The sequence below is a fragment of the Babylonia areolata genome, chromosome 34 (assembly GCF_041734735.1).
Source record: "Babylonia areolata isolate BAREFJ2019XMU chromosome 34, ASM4173473v1, whole genome shotgun sequence".
NCBI classification, from domain to species: domain Eukaryota; kingdom Metazoa; phylum Mollusca; class Gastropoda; order Neogastropoda; family Buccinidae; genus Babylonia; species Babylonia areolata.
Genome location: NC_134909.1, coordinates 21,262,650 through 21,282,816, shown reverse-complemented (window position 1 = coordinate 21,282,816; position 20,167 = coordinate 21,262,650). Strand labels below are relative to the sequence as shown.

The 20,167-nt window shown below is 45.2% G+C and overlaps 1 protein-coding gene across 1 annotated transcript in view; it reads left to right on the top strand.

Moving 5' to 3' along the window:
* The first annotated feature begins 1,500 nt into the window (after positions 1 to 1,500).
* Positions 1,501 to 20,167, top strand: part of LOC143277586 (fibrinogen beta chain-like) — an 18,672-nt gene continuing 5 nt past the window's right edge. The window contains exons 1-6 of the mRNA XM_076582465.1: positions 1,501 to 1,664; positions 5,097 to 5,429; positions 11,912 to 11,918; positions 13,776 to 13,858; positions 14,196 to 14,491; positions 19,926 to 20,167. The exon at positions 19,926 to 20,167 is cut by the window's right edge and continues 5 nt beyond it. Coding sequence (XP_076438580.1) covers positions 1,614 to 1,664; positions 5,097 to 5,429; positions 11,912 to 11,918; positions 13,776 to 13,858; positions 14,196 to 14,491; positions 19,926 to 20,167 — 1,012 coding nt within the window. The 5' untranslated portion in view covers positions 1,501 to 1,613. The remainder of the gene's footprint in view (positions 1,665 to 5,096; positions 5,430 to 11,911; positions 11,919 to 13,775; positions 13,859 to 14,195; positions 14,492 to 19,925) is intronic.

The following is a 20,167-nucleotide window of genomic DNA, read 5'->3' as shown; positions in this document are numbered from 1 at the left end:
AGAGAGAGAGAGAGAGAGAGAGAGAGAGAGAGAGAGAGAGAGATTGAACGCTGAACACTGAACACTGAAATGTTTTAATACATAGACCATTGGCCCATGCCAGTTGGGGTGGTTACAAGTCAATGCAGAGGTACAACACATTTCACAGAGAGAGAGAGAGAGAGAGAGAGAGAGAGAGAGAGAGAGAGAGAGAGAGAGAGAGAGACAGAGACAGAGACAGAGAGACAGAGAGAGACAGAGACAGAGACAGAGAGAGAGAGAGAGAGACGGAGAGAGAGACAGAGACAGAGACAGAGAGACAGAGAGAGAGAGAGAAAGACAGACAGAAGGAGAGGGAGACTTAGAGAGAGAGAGAGAGAGAGAGAGAGAGAGAGAGAGAGAGAGAGAGAGAGAGAGAGAGAGAACAAAATAACAATGGTAAAAATGTTACGATCCCACTCAGCCAATTTTGAGGGCAATGTACATAATTATACGCATACACACACTGTGTCTATGGCTCAGTAATCGAAGACAGTACCCAGTCTTTTCTTTCCGCTGTTTTGATTCAGCTCCCACAACCAGAGTCCGGTTCCCATCCACACCCCGGTAGACTGAGGAAAACTGGAGCAGTGCAAATATTTTTTCTAAGGACACGCAACACCAATTATTGATGGGGGGGGGGGGGGCGGGGGGGGGGCCTCGAACCCTGGTCAATGGGGAACAAAGTGGACCACAAATCCAAAGGCCTGGCAAATTCTGTGCCACCGCGACTGCCATCTTGATCAATGATTAATTTTAGCATCACAAACAGCAAATTCTAGTGGGGGTTGGGGTTGGGGGTTGGGGGGGAGGGGGCACACACACACACACACACACACACACACACACACACACACACACACACACATTGATAGTGAAAAGACGCTAATCTAAAGAACGAACACACACACACACACACACACACACACACACACACACACACACACACTGCTTGGAACCATGTCAACAAACAGAAACAGGAGCCTGACCCTGTCAGAGAAAATGTTGTCTATATTGTTTGTTCTTTCACCCATTCATTCATTCATTAATGTATTAGTTTGTGGAGAACTCGTGGTCTAAAAATAACTGACTAACAATTACACGGTACCAGTTACGAAAGATATCAAACAAACAAACAAAAACAGCAACAACAACAACAACAACAAACCGCTGCGTTGAACTCCACTCAGAACCAATCACAATCACCGACTGGACGCGCATGCGCGTTTCGTTTAGTTTCGTTTCCGTTTTTTTTGTACGTTTCCCATCGGACACACACAAACTCACGCGACAGCAATACAAGCACATGCCATTCGACGGCAAGCTGATCCACGAAGGCGTCAATAAAAAAAGAATCATGCGGTTCCAGCCAACTTTAGGGACAAGCCCTTCAACATTCTTCTTTCTCGTGCTTTTATTCCAGAGGAAAGTGAACGCTTTGGTATCGCTGGGCGCTGATGGTCTATCAGTGGTTTCTGGCATCGAAAGTCGAAGCGATGTGATGGGGTTGTATATCTTCCAGAACGAGCATCAGTGCCGGCGGCTTTGCTGGTACAGAAAGCTGTGTGACAAGTACAGTTTTCGTTATCAGCACGATGCTGGAACATGGGCCTTCAACTGCGTTCTGCACGCTTCTCCGCTTGACAGTGAGACGTACCGGGTTTTCTGTGTGTCACGTGCTTGTCTGTTCTGTTCTGTTTGTGGTGGTTTGGTTTGGTTTGTGTGAATCTTTGGTTGGTTGGTTGGTTGATTGGGGTGGTTCTTTCATTCTTTCTTACTTTCGTATTATGTGGCTGTTACGTGTTTACTTATTTACTTACTTTCTTACTTACTGTGTTTGTTTTTTTTTTGTTTTTTTTTCTTTCTTTCCATCTTTATTTCTTTCTCAGTGTTTATTTCTCGTTTTTTTTCCCTTTCGATTTTTTTTGTTGTTTTTCTTTCTTTCTGTTCTTTCTTCTTCTTTTCTTTCTTTCCTTCCATTTATTTCATTTCTTTCCATCTTTCTTTCTTTCTCAGTGTTTATTTCTCTTTTTGTTTTTTCTTTCGTTCTTTTTTGTTTTTTGTTTTTTTCCTTTTTTCTTTCTGCTCTTTCTTCTTCTTTACTTTCTTTCCTTCCATTTATTTCTTTTCTTTGTTTCGTATTATCTGGCTCTTTCTTTCTTTCTTTCTTTGTTTTACTTTCTTTCTGTTGTTTCTTCTTTTCTTTTTTTTTCTTTCTTCCCTTCGTTCTTCATTTCTTTCTTTCTTTTTTTGTCTATTCCTCTTTCTTTCTTTTCTTTCTTCCCCCCTTTTTTTCAAATTGGGTTGTCTTTCTATTTTCTTTCTTTTCGTTGCCTCTTTGTTTGTCCATTTTTATGCTAATTTATGCATGGAGGGTGGGGTGAACGTAATTTATGCATGGAGGGGTGGGGTGAACGTAATTTATGCATGGAGGGGTGGGGAGAACGTAATTTATGCATGGAGGGGTGGGGTGAACGTAATTTATGCATGGAGGGGTGGGGTGAACGTAATTTATGCATGGAGGGGTGGGGAGAACGTAATTTATGCATGGAGGGGTGGGGTGAACGTAATTTATGCATGGAGGGGTGGGGTGAACGTAATTTATGCATGGAGGGGTGGGGAGAACGTAATTTATGCATGGAGGGGTGGGGTGAACGTGTAGGGGGAGGCTCGGGGAAGGGTGTGTGTGACAAACACACACATGTACTCACTGACCGATCAGTACTCCATCTACTCGTCTGTTTTCCATCAGGAAATAGTGTCCTCATAGGCTCTTTTCGCGGTGTGCAGTCTTCAGTGAAGGCTTTTGCCTCTCACCCAAGACTGAACTTCATCTTTGATCCTTGAGGGAAAAGCTTGTTCTTGAAAGCGGGGAACCGCGCTATATAAGCCTCCACATTTTTTTTCTCTTCTTCTCAATAATTATGCTCTTGAAAGCTGGGAACCGCTCTATTTTAGCCTCTACATTTTCATTATCATCATTAATTATTACCATCATCATCATCATCATTATCGTCATCATCTTGAAAAAGCCGTCCTGAAGCAACTCAACAACCACCTTCGTTTCAACAATCTCCTCCACCCATTTCAGTCTGCCTATCGTGCTGACCACAGCACCGAAACCACTCTCCTTCACATCCTGAACAATCTACTGCTAGCGTCCGACTCAGGAAAAAAATTCCTTTCTCACTCTTCTCGACTTGTCATCCGCCTTTGACACGATAGACCATTCAGTCCTTCTTTCCCGTCTTCATTATACATTTTTTTTTATCAACAGCACTGCTGTCATGTAGTTCAAATCATACTTCACTGACCGATTCCAGTCTGTCATCGTTGACAATTACCAGTAAAAATCGAACACGGCGTCCAACAGGGGTCTGTTTTAGGCTCAGTGCACTTCACACTACACACTGCTCCTCTCGCTGAAATTATCAACCACCACAATGTTAGTGATCATTCCTATGCTGATGACACCTAACTTCAGTATCTGTATCAGTAGCTCAAGGAAGCGTCACTGCGTTCAGTCTAATCGATATACATTATACCACATCTGCCAAGCAGATGCCTGACCAGCAGCATAACCCAACGTGCTTAGTCAGGCCTTGAGAGAAAAAAAAAAAATCAACGTCAGAAAAGTGATACCCTTGAAAATTAATTTTGTCCTCGCTCTTACACGAAACATCTGACTGCTTCCTGGACATTCAAAACCGGATGACTCAAAATAAGTTGCAATTGAACGCGGACAAAACTGAAGCAATGATCATATGAACTAAACAAAACTCACTTCCATCACAACTGACACAATCAAACTTGGCAGTACATCCATCCCTCTTTCCAGCTCAGTCAGGAACCTCGGCGTTGTACTTGACAACACACTGTCCATGCAAAAATTCATCAGCCAGACCTGTCAGTCATGTTACTGTCAATTACAGCGCATCAGTTCCATTCGGAAATATCTGTCCGCCGATGCAACATCTAGACTTTCATTTTTCACTCGCCTAGCTCGACTACTGTAACTCTCTATTGTCTGGTTTGCCAGCTAAATCCCTCCAGTCCCTTCAGCGCATACAAAACTCTGCTGTCATTTGTTATAATCTCTCTCATCTCAGGCCCATAACTACAAAGTAGTCGTTGGGGGAAGCCTGAAGACCGCAGACCACAGACCGCTATTTGTTATAAATGTATTCACAAATCTGCCCCTTCCTATCTCTGTGGCTGCCTTCACCTCTACACTCCATCTCGCTCTCTACGTTCGGCTTCAGATCCACGTTGTCTACGCGTTCCCAGATTCAAACACTCCACTATCGGCCAGCGTTCTTTCTCTGTCTCTGGACCAGGTGCATTTGGAATGAGCTCCCCCCCCCTTCACTTCGTCAAGTCTCCACACTCAGCTCTTTCAAGTCTGGCCCTAAAACCCACCTCTTCCCAAGATAACCTCCCTTCCCTGTCTCTTCCTTGTTTTCACTTTTTTGTTTTGTTTTGTTTTCTTTTTTTTTTGGAGGGGGGGTGGGGGTGGGGGGGTGTTGTATTGTTTTTGTTTTCAGTGTAGAGTTATGCATGTGCGTGACTGCCTGGTGTAAAAGCGCTTTGATTTGTCTCTACACAAGATTCAGCGTTATTGTATTTGTATTTCTTTTTATCACAACATATTTCTCTGTGTGAAATTCGGGCTGCTCTCCCAAGGAGAGCGCGTCGCTATACTACAGCGCCACCCATTTTTTTGTATTTTTTCCTGCGTGCAGTTTTATTTGTTTTTCCTATAGACGTGGATTTTTCTACAGAATTTTGACAGGAACAACCCTTTTGTTGCCGTGGATTCTTTTACGTGCGCTAAGTGCGTGCTGCACACGGGACCTCGGTTTATCGTCTCATCCGAATGACTAGCGTCCAGACCACCACTCAAGGTCTAGTGGAGGGGGAGAAAATATCGGCGGCTGAGCCGTGATTCGAACCAGCGCGCTCAGATTCTCTCGCTTCCTAGGCGGACGCGTTACCTCTAGGCCATCACTCCACATGTCTGTTATGTCTGTCTGTTATATAAAATATAATTGATATCATCATCATTATGTCGGTGAAAGGCGCACCGTTCCCAGCCGGATGGACTACCGTACTACTCCCAGTCCGGCAACACTGACAGCGCGGAGCCCTGCCGGAGTCGACCCTGCACCGACACGGAGGTGTGCACGCCGATGGCCCCCACACCGAAGCTCACCCACGTTTGTCTCCCCTTCCCCTCCCATTGCGGCGAGCCCTCGGTGGCCATGGCGACCTTGACCTGGAGCGGAACCTCCCAAGGTCACGTGGCGAACGTGACCTGTGACCCCTACCATGTCCTGACCCCTGGCATGCCCTCTGTCCTGACCTGCGGCGTGACCTCTGTTTGGGGTCCAGTGGGCGTGGCTTGCGAGTCTGTGAGTTTTGGTGTCTTTCTTTCTGTTTCTCTCTCTCTGTCTCTGTTTCTGTCTCTCTGTCTGTCTGTCTTTCTCTGTCTCTGTATCTGTGTGTGTGTGTGTGTGTATGTGTGTCTTTCGCTGTCTGTGTGTCACTGTATCTGTCTGTCTGTGTGAGTATGTCTGTTTCTTTCTCTTGTCTCTCTGTGTTTTGTTCGTCTGTGTCTTGTCTGTCTCTCTGTCTCTGTGTGTTGGTGTGTCTGTCTCTGTTCCTGTGTCTATGTGTCATTATCGTAGCAGTTCTTGATTGTTTGTTTGTTTGTTTGTTTTCAAACGAACAAAGTCTGCTACTGTTGTTGATATTGTTCAGCTTTGTTTGTTGTTGTTGTTGTTGTTGTTCAGCTTTGTTTCTTCTTCTTCTTCTTGTTACTATAGTTGATGTTGTTCATGTTCGTTTCTTGCTGTTGTTGTTGTTGTCGTCACTGCTGTTCATGTTGTTCAGGCCAGTCTCTTGTTGTCGCTGTTGCTGTTGTTGTTGTTGTTGAGGTCTGTCTCTTGTTGTTGTTGTTACTGCTGTTGAAGTTGTTGAGGTCTGCCTCTTGTTATTGTTGTTGCTGTTACTGCTGTTGATGTTGTTCAGGTCTGTTTCTTGTTGTTGTTGTTGTTGTTACTGCTGTTGATGTTGTTCAGGTCTGTCTCTTGTTGTTGTTGTTGTTACTGCTGTTGATGTTGTTCAGGTCTGTCTCTTGTTGTTGTTGTTGTTACTGCTGTTGATGTTGTTGAGGTCCGTCTCTTGTTGCTGCTGCTGCTGTTGTTGTTGTTGTTGTTGTTACTGCTGTTGATGTTGTTCAGGTCTGTCTCTTGTTGTTGTTGTTGTTACTGCTGTTGATGTTGTTGAGGTCCGTCTCTTGTTGCTGTTGTTGTTGTTGTTACTGCTGTTGATGTTGTTCAGGTCTGTCTCTTGTTGCTGCTGTTGTTGTTGTTGTTGTTACTGCTGTTGATGTTGTTCAGGTCTGTCTCTTGTTGTTGTTGTTGTTGTTGTTACTGCTGTTGATGTTGTTCAGGTCTGTCTCCACGGAGGGTTAAAGAAGGGAGGCAAGTGCTACTGTCCACAGGAGTATGGCGGGCCTTTCTGTGAACGTTTTGTGCGAGGTAATGTTCCAAGTTTCTTCACCCCACCCCCACCCCCCAACACCGGACCCCCTCTCCCACCCACCCCACACATTACCCTTCTCTCCGTCTCTCTGTCTGTCTCTCTGCGTCTCCGTGTGTGTCTGTTGGTGGTTTGAATTAGTTAACCCACTCAGTACGGCCAGTCCTCTCTTCTCCTCTACACAGACCCCTCGGATGTCCAGTGGGTGTCTGAATGACCCATCCTTTAGCTTCCGTCGTCAGAACTGTGGTATTCTTTGTCAACATTCACCTCTTCAGTATAAGAGCGTTCCGCTTGCAATATTTTGATGATGGTAATTGGGATGAAACGCTGTTAACGTCGTCTCTTTCGCCGTTCGTATGGAGAGAGTTAAAAGGACTTTTCCGGCAACGTTTGATAGACTGTAAACAGCAAGGCCGGAATAACCATAATTATTCAGAACGGTGAAAGATTCGGCTTATTCATCAGAGCTAAGACGATTGAGTTAGTACCTAACTTGATATCTGAAATACAGGTCTTAATCTGTTGGGGAGGTTGTGACTGGTGGCACTAGTGCGATTCATTACACACACACACACACACACACAAAAAAAAAAGAAAAAAAGAAAAAGAAAGAAAAAAAGGTTGATTATTGTCATATCATTATTACTGGGTTTTTTTGTTTTTGTTTTTTAATTTTTATTATGTTATTATTATTATTATTATTATTATTATTATTATTATTATTGTTGTTGTTGTTGTTGTTTACTTTATTTTATTTTATTTTCATTTATTTATTTATTTTTTTTTCTCAAGGCTGACAGAGTGCGTTGGGTTACGCTGCTGGTCAGGCATCTGCTTGGCAGATGTGGTGTAGCGTATATGGATTTGACCGAACGCAGTGACGCCTCCTTGAGCTACTGATACTGATACTGTTATTGTTACCTATTCTTCTTATCATTACGTGGGTTAACTCTCTCCATACGAACGGCGTGGCGTGGCATTACATGTTTGGTTTGGTTTCGTTCCGTTTGATTTGTCTTTTGTTCTTGTTGATGGTTTCTTTTCTTTTCTTTTTTTTTTGCCACCCCTTCCAAACCCTGTTGTCATGGGCAGAAAGACCTACACAATAAACCAGACCTCTCTCTGTCTCTGTCTGTCTGTCTGTCTCTGTCTGTCTCTGTCTGTCTGTCTGTCTGTCTATCTTTCTGTCTGTCTGTCTCTGTCTCTCTCTCTCTGTGTTTCTTTATGTGTGTCTGTCTGTCTGTCTCTCTCTCTGTGTCTCTCTCTCTGTCTCTCTCTGTCTCTGTCTGTCTGTCTCTCCCCCCTCTCTCTCTCCCTCTCTCTCCCTCTCTCCCCCACTCTCCTCGTTTCTTGTCTTTCTGTATACAATGTCTGTCTGTATTTCTCTCTTTCTTTCCTTCTCTCTCTATCTCTCTTTACCTCTGCCTCTCTCTGTCTCTTCCTGTCTCTGCCAATTTCTCTGTCATTCTGTCCGTCTCTCTCTCTCTCTCTCTCTCTCTCTCTCTCTGTGTGTGTGTGTGTGTGTGTGTGTGTGTGTGTGTGTGTGTGTGTGTTGTTTTAATCAATTATTTCTGCGATCTGTCAAGCCAATACATGTACAGACGTGCTCGTACCTGAGGCCTCTCCATGTGTATATCCGTGCAGAAGATCAAATTCGCACGTTAAAGATCCCTTGATCCACATCAGCGTCCGTTGGTTTCTGGAAATGTTAACATACTCGACGTGCGCATTCTTGAAAATGGAATTTGGCCGCATATGTACGGGCAAGCTTGTAGAAATGGAGAATCCGAGACTGGTTGACGCTGAAAAAAAAAAAAAAAAAGAAAGAAAGGAAAAAGCTGAAGGCCATTAATTTATTTATCTATTTATTTATGTATGTATTTATTTATCTATTTATCTATTTATTAATTAATTAATTTATTTGTTTATTCATTTATTTCTTTGTTTATTCATTCATCTATGTATTTGTTTTATTCATCTATGTTTTTATTTATACTTTCTTAATTTGTTTATCTATTCACTTGTCTGGTTAATGTTAAGAAATCAGTTTTCCTGGTCAACGATTTGTTTTGTTTCACGTGTTTGCTTTATTTATTTATTTATTTTTTTTTTCTTTCCTTGCTTTCTTCCTTGATTCTTTCCTTCCTGTTTGCTTCCTCTCTTTCTTTCTTCGGTTCTTGAATGGGTTGATGGTGTGCAACGCACCATATCAGTCAACGTCATTCCGGCATTGTTGGCATCTTGCTGTTTTTCGATTTATTTACTTTTGCAGTCTTGTTGTTTCCATTTCTAATTTATTTGTTCTCCTCCTCCTCTTCCTCCTCCTCTTCCTCTTCTTCTTCTTCTTCTTTTTCTTCTTGATGGTCTGGACACAAGTCACTCGGATGAGACAATAAACCGAGGTCCCGTGTACAGCATGCACATTAGCGCATGTAAAAGAACCCGCGGCAACAAAAGGGTTGTCCCTGGCAAAAACCAAAGGAAAGTTTCTCTTTAGAGAGTGAAACAAATTATTACACTTGCACGCCGAAAGAAAAGGTGGCGCTACACTGTGATGACGTACATTCCTCGGGGAGAGCAGCCCGAATTCAACACAGAAATCTGTTGTGTCAAAAAAATACAATAAAATGCAATGCAATACAATGCAGTGCAATGCAATGCAATGCAATGCAATACAGTACAATACAGTACAATGCAATGCAATGCAATACAATACAATACAATACATGCTGCAGTGAACTGCAGTGAATCCAATCCAATCCACTCCACTCCAATTCAACCCAATCCACTCCAGTCTAATCTAATACAATCCAATCCACTCCACTTCACTCTAATTCAACCCAATCTACTCCAGTCTAATCTAATACAATCCATTCCACTCCACTCCACTCCAATTCAACCCAATCCACTCCAGTGTAATCTAATACAATCCAATCCACTCCACTTCACTCTAATTCAACCCAATCTACTCCAGTCTAATCTAATACAATCCACTCCACTCCACTCCACTCCACTCTAATTCAACCCAATCTACTCCAGTCTAATCTAATACAATCCATTCCACTCCACTCCAATTCAACCCAATCCACTCCAGTCTAATCTAATACAGTCCAATCCAATCCACTCCACTCCACTCCAATTCAACCCAATCCACTCCAGTCTAATCTAATGCAATCCACTCCACTCCACTCCAATCCACTCCAATCCACTCCACTCCAGTCTGATCTAATCCAATCCAATCCACTCCACTCCAATCCAATCCACTCCAATCCACTCCAATCCACTCCACTCCACTCCACTCCACTCCACTCCAATCCAATCCACTCCAGTCTAATCTAATGCAATCCACTCCACTCCACTCCAGTCTAATCTAATCCAATCCACTCCAATCCGATCCACTCCACTCCACTCCAATCCAATCCACTCCAGTCTAATCTAATGCAATCCACTCCACTCCACTCCAGTCTAATCTAATCCAATCCACTCCAATCCGATCCGATCCGATCCACTCCAACCCAATCCACTCAAATCTTCTCAATTCCACTCCACTCCACTCCAGTCCAATCCGATCTAATCCGATCCAATCCAATCCAATCCTAGCCTTTCATTCGGGCCCTGTTGTCTCTCACGGTCAGGATCGCCTGAAACATGGATTGCAGAATCTGAGCACACAGAATCGAATCACATCCCACAGTTTTTTTGGGTTTTTTTTCAGAAATTTTCTCCCCCTTCCACTTAACATGGAATGGTAGTCCGGATGCTAGTCATTCGAACAAGTTCGAATCCACCAGTACGTTTATTCCCTGTGGGAAAAAAAGATAGATAAAATTAGAAAAAAAAAATAATAAAAGAAAAAAAAGGAAGAAAGAATGAACAAAGCCTTTTGTTGCTGTTGCATGTTGCTGGTGGGTTCGTTTGAATAAATAAAATTCGTGAAGAACCTGCAGACAATGCAGTTCCCTCCCAGCATCACCACTGGAAGTTCTGAGTGACTGAGCCAGAACACTCTGAACCAATGGTCTGTGAGGAGAGGGGACGAACAATCGAGGCACAGCGCACTGCGTCTGAAAAAAAAAAAAGTCGCTGGACTGTGATGACTGTTTTTACGAGCACAGTTCCGGGGTATGGATTGGAGAATTGGAAAGGCTGTCTTCCTGCCCTGCCTGCATTTGTTTTGAAAGAGAGAGAGAGAGGGAGGAAGAGAAGGAGAGAGAGGGAGGGGGCAGAGAGAGGGAGAGAGAGGGAGAGAGAGATAGGGAGGGAGAGAGAGGTGGGAGAGAGAGAGAGAGATAGGGAGGGAGAGAGAGAGGGGGAGAGAGGGAGGGAGGGAGACAGAGACAGAGAGGGAGAGAGAGAAAGGGAGGGAGACAGAAAGAGAGACAGAGGGGAGAGGGAGAGAGAGGGGGGGGAGGGAGAGAGAGACAGAGAGGGAGGGAGAGAGAGAGGGAGAGAGAGATAGGGAGGGAGAGAGAGGGGAGAGAGAGAGGGAGAGAGAGAGGGGGAGGGAGAGAGAGAGGGGAGAGAGAGAGGGAGGGAGAGAGAGAGAGAGAGGGAGGGGAGAGAGAGAGTGGGAGGGAGAGAGAGAGAGAAGGAGGGAGAGAGGGAGGGGGAGAGGTAGATAGAGAGGAGAGAGAGCGAGAGAGGGAGTGACAGAGGGAGAGAGAGAGAGAGAAAGGGAGGGAGACAGAGAGAGAGAGTTGTGTGCGTGTGTATTGTTGTTGTTGTTGCTGCTGCTGTTGTTGTAGTTGTTGTGTGTGTGAAGAGAGCGGTAGAGGGGATTGCAAGAACACGTGGTGGCTGGACTGTGATGACTGTTTTCACGAGCACATTTCCGGGGTATGGGTTGGAGGGTTGGAAAGGCTGTCTTCCTGCCCTGCCTGCATTTGTTTTGTTCGCCTCAGCTTTCTCACGTTGCCATGCTCTCTCTTACGGGCATTGTGAGGGGGGGGGAATTAGAGAGAGAGAGAGAGAGAGAGAGATGGGGGAGGGAGAGAGAGAGAGGGAGGGAGAGGGGGAAGGGGAGAGAGAGAGGGGGAGGGAGAGAGAGAGGGGGATGGAGAGAGAGGGAGAGAGAGAGAGAGGGGAGAGAGAGAGAGAGATGGAGGGGGAGAGGGAGAGAGAGGGAAGAGAGAGAGGGAGGGGAGAGAGGTAGATAGAGAGGAGAGAGAGAGGGAGGGAGAGAGGGAGAGAGAAAGGGAGGGAGACAGAGAGAGAGTTGTGTGCGTGTGTATTGTTGTTGTTGTTGCTGCTGCTGTTGTTGTAGTTGTTGTGTGTGTGAAGAGAGCGGTAGAGGGGATTGCAAGAACACGTGGTGGCTGGACTGTGATGACTGTTTTCACGAGCACAGTTCCGGGGTATGGGTTGGAGGATTGGAAAGGCTGTCTTCCTGCCCTGCCTGCATTTGTTTTGTTCGCCTCAGCTTTCTCACGTTGCCATGCTCTCTCTTACGGGCATTGTGAGGGGGGGGATGAGAGAGAGAGAGGGGGGGGGAGAGAGAGAGGGAGAGAGAGATGGGGGAGGGAGAGAGAGAGAGAGGGAGGGAGAGAGAGAGGGGAGAGAGAGAGGGGGGAGATAGAGAGAGAGGGAGGGAGAGAGAGAGGGGGACAGAGGGGGAGAGAGAGAGGGAGGGAGACAGAGAGATAGATAGAGAGAGAGTTGTGTGCGTGTGTATTGTTGTTGTTGTTGTTGTTGCTGTTGTTGTTGTTGTTGTTGTGTGTGTGAAGAGAGCGGTAGAAGGGATTACAAGAGCACGTGGTCGTTCCCCTACCACGCATTCATTACAGACTGTGAAGAAAATGCTGGGAAATCTTCTTCTTCTTCTTCTGCGTTCGTGGGCTGCAACTCCCACGTTCACTCGCATGTACACGAGTGGGCTTTTACGTGCATGACCGTTTTTACCCCGCCATGTAGGCAGTCATACTCCGCTTTCGGGGGTGTGCATGCTGGGTATGTTCTTGCTTCCATAACCCACCGAACGCTGACATGGATTACAGGATCTTTAACGTGCGTATTTGATCTTCTGCTTGCATAATTATACACACGAAGGCGGTTCAGGCACTAGCAGGTCTGCACATATGTTGACCTGGGAGATCGTAAAAATCTCCACCCTTTACCCACCAGGCGCCGTCACCGTGATTCGAACCCAGGTCCCTCAGATTGAAAGTCCAACGCTTTAACCACTCGGCTATTGCGCCCGTCATTGGGAAATAATCACAGCATTGAGGTTCCCTAAATAAGACATCTGTCCTTATAATTATTTGTAGTATTTCAAACTGTAAGGGATATGTTGGAGAATGATCACAGCTTTTTCTCAAGTTTTGTGTGTCTCCAGAAAAAACAAGAGAGACAAAGCCTTCAAGACTCACTTGTGATAAATTACGTCCCCTAGCATTAATTACAGAGTAATTTCCCTTTTTTACTATCTGCACCAAAACGTTTGCAAAATAAATAAAAATTCCACGCTTAACAAAAGAAGTTCCTGTTTGAACAAAAAATGATAATAATGACTCCTCTAGTTGTTGTGTCAGAATAAGAGGTCAAAGTGCCAAGTTTAGAGAATACAAAAAATATAAATATAACAGTAAATGCAGTTTGCATATAATTAGGCTTCTTTATTCTTTTTCTTTTTTTTTGGTGCCCATCCCAGAGGGCGGATAAGTTTCTTTCTTCATCGTCGGGTTGATTGTTTAGTTGTTGTGATAGTTGTCGTTATGGGTTTAAGTTACGGGGGCATAATACGAATGGCCCGCCGCGAACAAAAAACAACAACAACAAACAAACAACAAAAGCTATAATAATAATAATAATAATAATGGTACTTATATAGCGCTGAATCTTGTGCAGAGACAAATCTAAGCGCTTTCGCACCAGTCATTCTCACGCACGCATAACTCTAAAACTGGAGAAACTAAAGACAAGGAAGAGGCAGGGAAGGGAGGCTATTTTGGGAAGAGGTGGGTTTTAAGGCCAGACTTGAAAGAGCTGAGTGTGGAGACTTGACGAAAGCTATGTTCGATTCTCTCTCTCTCTCTCTCTCTCTCTCTCTGTCTCTGTCTCTCTCTCTCTCTCTGGATGATGCATGTTGTGCGATTGTGCTGATGCATGACTGTTGGGAAATGTTGGAGAATGGTCACAGCTTTGTCTCAAGCATTGTGTGTCCACAGAAAGAAATAAAACAAACTTATCCTGTCCTTGTGTTTGTGGTATTCCAGACTGCGGGGAAATGGAGGAGAATGGTCACACCACTGACGGGATCTTCCACATACAGCCTGTGTCGTCACCGTATCCGTTTAAGGTCAGTCCCGTCTGTCTTTCTGTCTGTTTGTCTGTCTGTCTGTCTTTCTTATTTATACTTTTACACACACACACACACACACACACACACACACAGAGAGTGAGTGAGAGAGAGAGAGAGAGAGAGAGAGAGAGAGAGAGAGAGAGAGAGAAAATCAAACATAACTTTAGCTGTTCTGTTTTTGTTCAAGGGCCATTCGTATTTGTATTATGCCCCGTAACGACAACAACAAATCACGACTAACTAAACAATCAACCCGACGATGAAGAAAGAAACTTATCCGCCCCCCCCCCCACCCCCCCGTACCCCTCCCCTCCCCTCCCACCCACCCACCCAGGTACGCTGCAAGTTCACAGTGTACTCGGCCGTGACCTTTGCCCTCCGACACCGCTATGACCTCACGTTCCACGCGCGGGACTGGGCCACGCTGAAGTACGGGATCCTGGGGGATCTGGAACTGAGCACCGACCCCTGGGATTTCTTCCTGGGGCTGGACCGACTGCACGAGCTGACCCAGCAGGCCCAGTACGAGGCGTTGGTGGTCCTGTGGGTTGGCTTTGACGGGGCCAGCGCCCACTACGACGGTTTCCGTGTGGCTTCGGAGAACGCTTCGTATGAGCTGACGTTCAGTGGGTGAGGGAGGTTTGTTGTTGTTGATGATGATGATGATGATGTTGTTGTTGTTGTGGTGGTGGTGGTTGTGGTGTGTTGTTGTTGTGGTGTGTTGTTGTTGTGGTGGTGGTGGTGGTGTGTTGTTGTTGTTGTGGTGGTGGTGGTGTGTTGTTGTGGTGGTGGTGGTGGTGGTGTGTTGTTGTTGTTGTTGTGGTGGTGGTGGTGTGTTGTTGCTGCGGTGGTTGTGCTGTGCTGTGTTGTTGTTGTGGTGGTGGTGGTGGTGTGTTGTCGTTGTTGTTGTGGTGGTGGTGGTTGTTGTGGTGTGTTGTTGTTGTTGTGGTGGTGGTGGTGTTGTTGTTGTTGTTGTGGTGGTGGTGGTGTGTTGTTGTTGTGGTGGTGGTGTGTTGTTGTTGTTGTGGTGGTGGTGGTGGTGGTGTGTTGTTGTTGTTGTTGTGGTGGTGGTTGTGGTGTGTTGTTGTTGTTGTTGTGGTGGTTGTGGTGTGTTGTTGTTGTTGTTGTGGTGGTGGTGTGTTGTTGTTGTGGTGGTGGTGGTGGTGTGTTGTTGTTGTTGTGGTGGTTGTTGTGGTGTGTTGTTGTTGTTGTGGTGGTGGTGGTTGTGGTGTGTTGTTGTTGTTGTGGTGGTGGTTGTGGTGTGTTGTTGTTGTTGTGGTGGTGGTGGTGGTGTGTTGTTGTTGTGGTGGTGGTGGTGGTGGTGTGTTGTTGTTGTGGTGGTGGTGGTGGTGGTGTGTTGTTGTTGTTGTGGTGGTGGTGGTGTGTTGTTGTTGTTGTGGTGGTGGTTGTGGTGTGTTGTTGTTGTGGTGGTGGTGGTGGTGTGTTGTTGTTGTTGTGGTGGTGGTTGTGGTGTGTTGTTGTTGTGGTGGTGGTGGTGGTGTGTTGTTGTTGTGGTGGTGGTGGTGGTGGTGTGTTGTTGTTGTTGTGGTAGTGGTTGTGCTGTGTTGTTGTTGTGGTGGTGGTGGTGGTGTGTTGTTGTTGTTGTGGTGGTGGTGGTGGTGTGTTGTTGTGGTGGTGGTGGTGTGTTGTTGTTGTGGTAGTGGTTGTGCTGTGTTGTTGTTGTGGTGGTGGTGGTGGTGTGTTGTTGTTGTTGTGGTGGTGGTGGTGGTGTGTTGTTGTGGTAGTGGTTGTGCTGTGTTGTTGTTGTGGTGGTGGTGGTGGTGTGTTGTTGTTGTTGTGGTGGTGGTGGTGGTGGTGTGTTGTTGTTGTTGTGGTGGTGGTGGTGGTGTGTTGTTGTGGTGGTGGTGGTGGTGTGTTGTTGTTGTTGTGGTGGTGGTGGTGGTGTGTTGTTGTGGTGGTGGTGGTGGTGTGTTGTTGTTGTTGTGGTGGTGGTTGTGCTGTGTTGTTGTTGTGGTGGTGGTGGTGGTGTGTTGTTGTTGTTGTGGTGGTGGTGGTGGTGTGTTGTTGTGGTGGTGGTGGTGTGTTGTTGTTGTTGTGGTGGTGGTTGTGGTGTGTTGTTGTTGTGGTGGTGGTGGTGGTGTGTTGTTGTTGTGGTGGTGGTGGTGGTGTGTTGTTGTTGTTGTGGTGGTGGTGGTGGTGTGTTGTTGTTGTTGTGGTAGTGGTTGTGCTGTGTTGTTGTTGTGGTGGTGGTGGTGGTGTGTTGTTGTTGTTGTGGTGGTGGTGGTGGTGTGTTGTTGTTGTGGTGGTGGTGGTGGTGTGTTGTTGTTGTGGTGGTGGTGGTGTGTGTTTGTGGTGGTGGTGGTGGTTGTGCTGTGTTGTTGTTGTGGTGGTGGTGGTGTTGTTGTTGTTGTGGTGGTGGTGTTGTTGTTGTGGTGGTTGTGCTGTGGTGTTGTTGTGGTGGTGGTGGTGGTTGTGCTGTGGTGTTGTTGTGGTGGTGGTGGTGGTGGTGTTGTTGTTGTTGTGGTGGTGGTGTTGTTGTTGTGGTGGTTGTGCTGTGTTGGTGTTGTGGTGGTGGTGGTGGTGGTGGTTGTACTGTGTTGTTGGTGTTGTGGTGGTGGTGGTGGTGGTGGTTGTACTGTGTTGTTGGTGTTGTGGTGGTGGTGGTGGTTGTGATGTGGTGGTTGTTGTACTGTGTTGTTGTTGTTGTGGTGGTGGTGGTGGTGGTGGTGGTGGTTGTACTGTGTTGTTGGTGTTGTGGTGGTGGTGGTGGTTGTGATGTGGTGGTTGTTGTACTGTGTTGTTGGTGTTGTGGTGGTGGTGGTGGTTGTGATGTGGTGGTGGTTGTACTGTGTTGTTGTTGTTGTGGTGGTGGTGGTGGTGATGATTGTTGTGGTGGTGTTGGTTGTTGTTGTGCTGTGGTGTTGTTGTGGTGGTGGTGGTGGTGGTGGTGTGTCGTTGTTGTGTGTTTGTTATTGATGTTGTTGTTGTTGTTGTTGTGTGTTGTTGTGTTTTGGTGTTGTTGTTGTGGTGGTGGTTTTTGTGTTGTTGTTGTTGTGTTTTTGTTATTGTTGTTGTTATTGTGTGTTTGTTGTTATTGTTGTTGTTGTTATTCTTGTTGCATTTTGTTGTTGTTGTTCTTGCTGTTGTTGTTGCATTTTGTTGTTATTGTTGTTATTGTTGCTGCTGTTGTGTGCTATTGTTGTTATTGTTGTTTGTCGTGGTTGTTGTTATTGTTGTGTGTTGTTGGTATTTTCATTGTTGTTGTATTTCGTTGTTGCTGTTGTTGTTGTTGTGCTGTGTTGTTGTTGTTGTGGTGGTGGTGGTTGTGTGTTGTTGTTGTTGTGTTGTTTTTGTTGTGATGTGATGTGGGGGTGGTGTGATGTTATTGTGTGTTTTGTTGGGTTGGTTTGGGTTAGTGGTGTGATGGTGTTGTGTTGTGTTATGTTGTGTTGTATTGTGTTGTGTTGTGTTGGGTTGTGTTGGGTTCGTGATTTGTTGTTCTTTGGTGATGTTGTGTTGTGTTGTGTTGTGTTGTGTTGTGGTTCGTGGTGCAATGTGTTGTGTTGTGGTTTGTGTTGTGTTGTGTTGTGTTGTGTTGTGTTGTGGTTTGTGGTGCGTTGTGTTGTGTTGGGTTGTGGTTCGTGTTGTGTTGTGTTGTGGTTCGTGTTGTGTTGGGTTGTGGTTCGTGGTGTGTTGGGTTGTGGTTCGTGTTGTGTTGGGTTGTGGTTCGTGGTGTGTTGTGTTGTGTTGTGGTTCGTGGTGTGTTGTGTTGGGTTGTGGTTCATGGTGCGTTGTGTTGCGTTGGGTTGTGGTTCATGGTGCGTTGTGTTGTTGGGTTGTGGTTCATGGTGTGTTGGGTTGTGTTGGGTTGTGGTTCGTGGTGCGTTGTGTTGTGTTGGGTTGTGGTTCATGGTGCGTTGTGTTGGGTTGTGGTTCATGGTGCGTTGTGTTGGGTTGGGTTGTGGTTCGTGGTGCGTTGTGTTGTGTTGGGTTGTGGTTCATGGTGCGTTGGGTTGTGTTGGGTTGTGGTTCGTGGTGCGTTGGGTTGTGTTGGGTTGTGGTTCGTGGTGCGTTGTGTTGGGTTGGGTTGTGGTTCATGGTGCGTTGTGTTGTTGGGTTGTGGTTCATGGTGTGTTGGGTTGTGTTGGGTTGTGGTTCGTGGTGCGTTGTGTTGTGTTGGGTTGTGGTTCGTGGTGCGTTGTGTTGTGTTGGGTTGTGGTTCATGGTGCGTTGTGTTGGGTTGGGTTGTGGTTCGTGGTGCGTTGTGTTGGGTTGGGTTGTGGTTCGTGGTGCGTTGTGTTGGGTTGGGTTGTGGTTCATGGTGCGTTGTGTTGGGTTGTGGTTCATGGTGCGTTGTGTTGGGTTGGGTTGTGGTTCGTGGTGCGTTGTGTTGGGTTGTGGTTCGTGGTGCGTTGTGTTGGGTTGGGTTGTGGTTCGTGGTGCGTTGTGTTGTGTTGGGTTGGGTTGTGTTGGGTTGTGTTGTGTTGGGTTGTGTTGTGTTGTGTTGGGTTGTGTTGTGTTGGGTTGTGTTGTGTTGGGTTCGTGGTGCTTTGTGTTGTGTTGGGTTGTGTTGTGTTGGGTTGTGGTTCGTGGTGCTTTGTGTTGTGTTGGGTTGTGGTTCGTGGTGTGTTGTGTTGGGTTGTGGTTTGTGGTGTGTTGGGTTGTGTTGTGTTGGGTTCGTGGTGCTTTGTGTTGTGTTGTGCTGTGCTGGGTTCGTGTTGTGTTGTGTTGTGTTGGGTTGGGTTCGTGCTGTGTTGTGGTGTCATTGTTGAGTGGCGTTATGTGGTACTGTGGTTCATTGATTAGTTACGCTTGTCGTGTTATCTACATTCATTTTGTTTGCTTATCTATTCATTCATTCCATGATTCATTCATTCATTCATTTATTCATTCATTCATTCATGCATTGTCTGTCTTTTTTCTTTGTTTATTTCACTTATTCTCCTCAAGATCATGACAGAAAGAGAGAGACAGCGATTTGAACAGAAAAAATCGGATTACCTTTCATTTGTACATTGATTGACTGATTGATTGATTGATTGATTGATTCATTCATTGATTCGTTGATTCATTGATTCACTTCATTCATCTATTCATGTATCTGTCCTTTTTTTCCCCTTGTGTTTTTTTTAATTTATTATTATTTTTTTTTAAAATTATTATTATTCCCCATCCTCGTGCTCATTACAGAAAGGGAGACAACTTTTTGAACAGGGAAGTTCTGATCATTCATTCATTCATTCATTCATTCATTCATAAATTTCATACCTTCATTTATTTATTTATTCTTTCATGTATCCTTTCAAAGTTCTATTTGTCTTTTCCGTTGTTTATACCATCACTTATTCTCCTTGAGATCACGCGACCTGAGAGTGAGGCAGCGGTTTGAATGGAGAAGCTCCGATCATCAATTCATTCATTCATTCATTCATTCATTCATTCATTCATTCATGTCATGTCATTATCTCTTTTTTATATTCCAATCACCTATTAATTCATCAATTCATTTATTTGTTCATTTATCCATTCATTTATTTATTCATTTATCCATTTATTTATTTATTTATTTGTTCATTTATTCGTTCATTCATGTCATTTTCCTTCTTAAAAAAAAACAAAAAAAACTTTATTCCGATCACCTACTTATTCATTTATGTATTGATTCATTGTCATTGATTCATTCATTCAATCAATCAGTCAGCCAATCAATCAATCATTCATTCATTCATGTAATTTTCCCGTCTTTTTTTGTGTGTTTATTCCGATCACCTATTCATTCATTCATTCGTATCTTTTTTGATCAATCAATCAATCATTCATTCATGTAATTTTCCCGTCTTTTTTCTTTTTTGTGTGTGTCTTTATTCCGATCACCTATTCATTCATTCATTCGTATCTTTTTTTTTGTTCTTTTCTTCTTTCTCTCTCTCTTTTTTTTTTTCACCTCACTCAAGGCCTGACTAAGCACGTTGGGTTACGTAGCTGGTCAGTCATCTGCCTAGCAGATGTGGTGTGGTGTGTATGGATTTGCCCGAACGCAGTGACGCCTCCTTGAGCTTCTGATACTGATACTGGTTTGATCTTTTTTCGCTTGCTTTTCCAGTTATTCCCCTCGAGCTCGCGACGGAAAGGGGGACAATGGCTTGAACGGGAAAGCCCCTGTCACCTTTTCCAGTTTGGATCGGGATCCCAGCAAGTGTGCCAGTAAGAGAGGGGCCTCAGGCTGGTACGGGACCGACTGTAATGGGTACAGCTTCTTCGCCACGCCCGTCGTCTGGTCCATCTTCGGCGTGGATGAGAAGTGTCAGGCCTTGGAAGTGAAGCTGATCAGAACGGGCGGGTTCT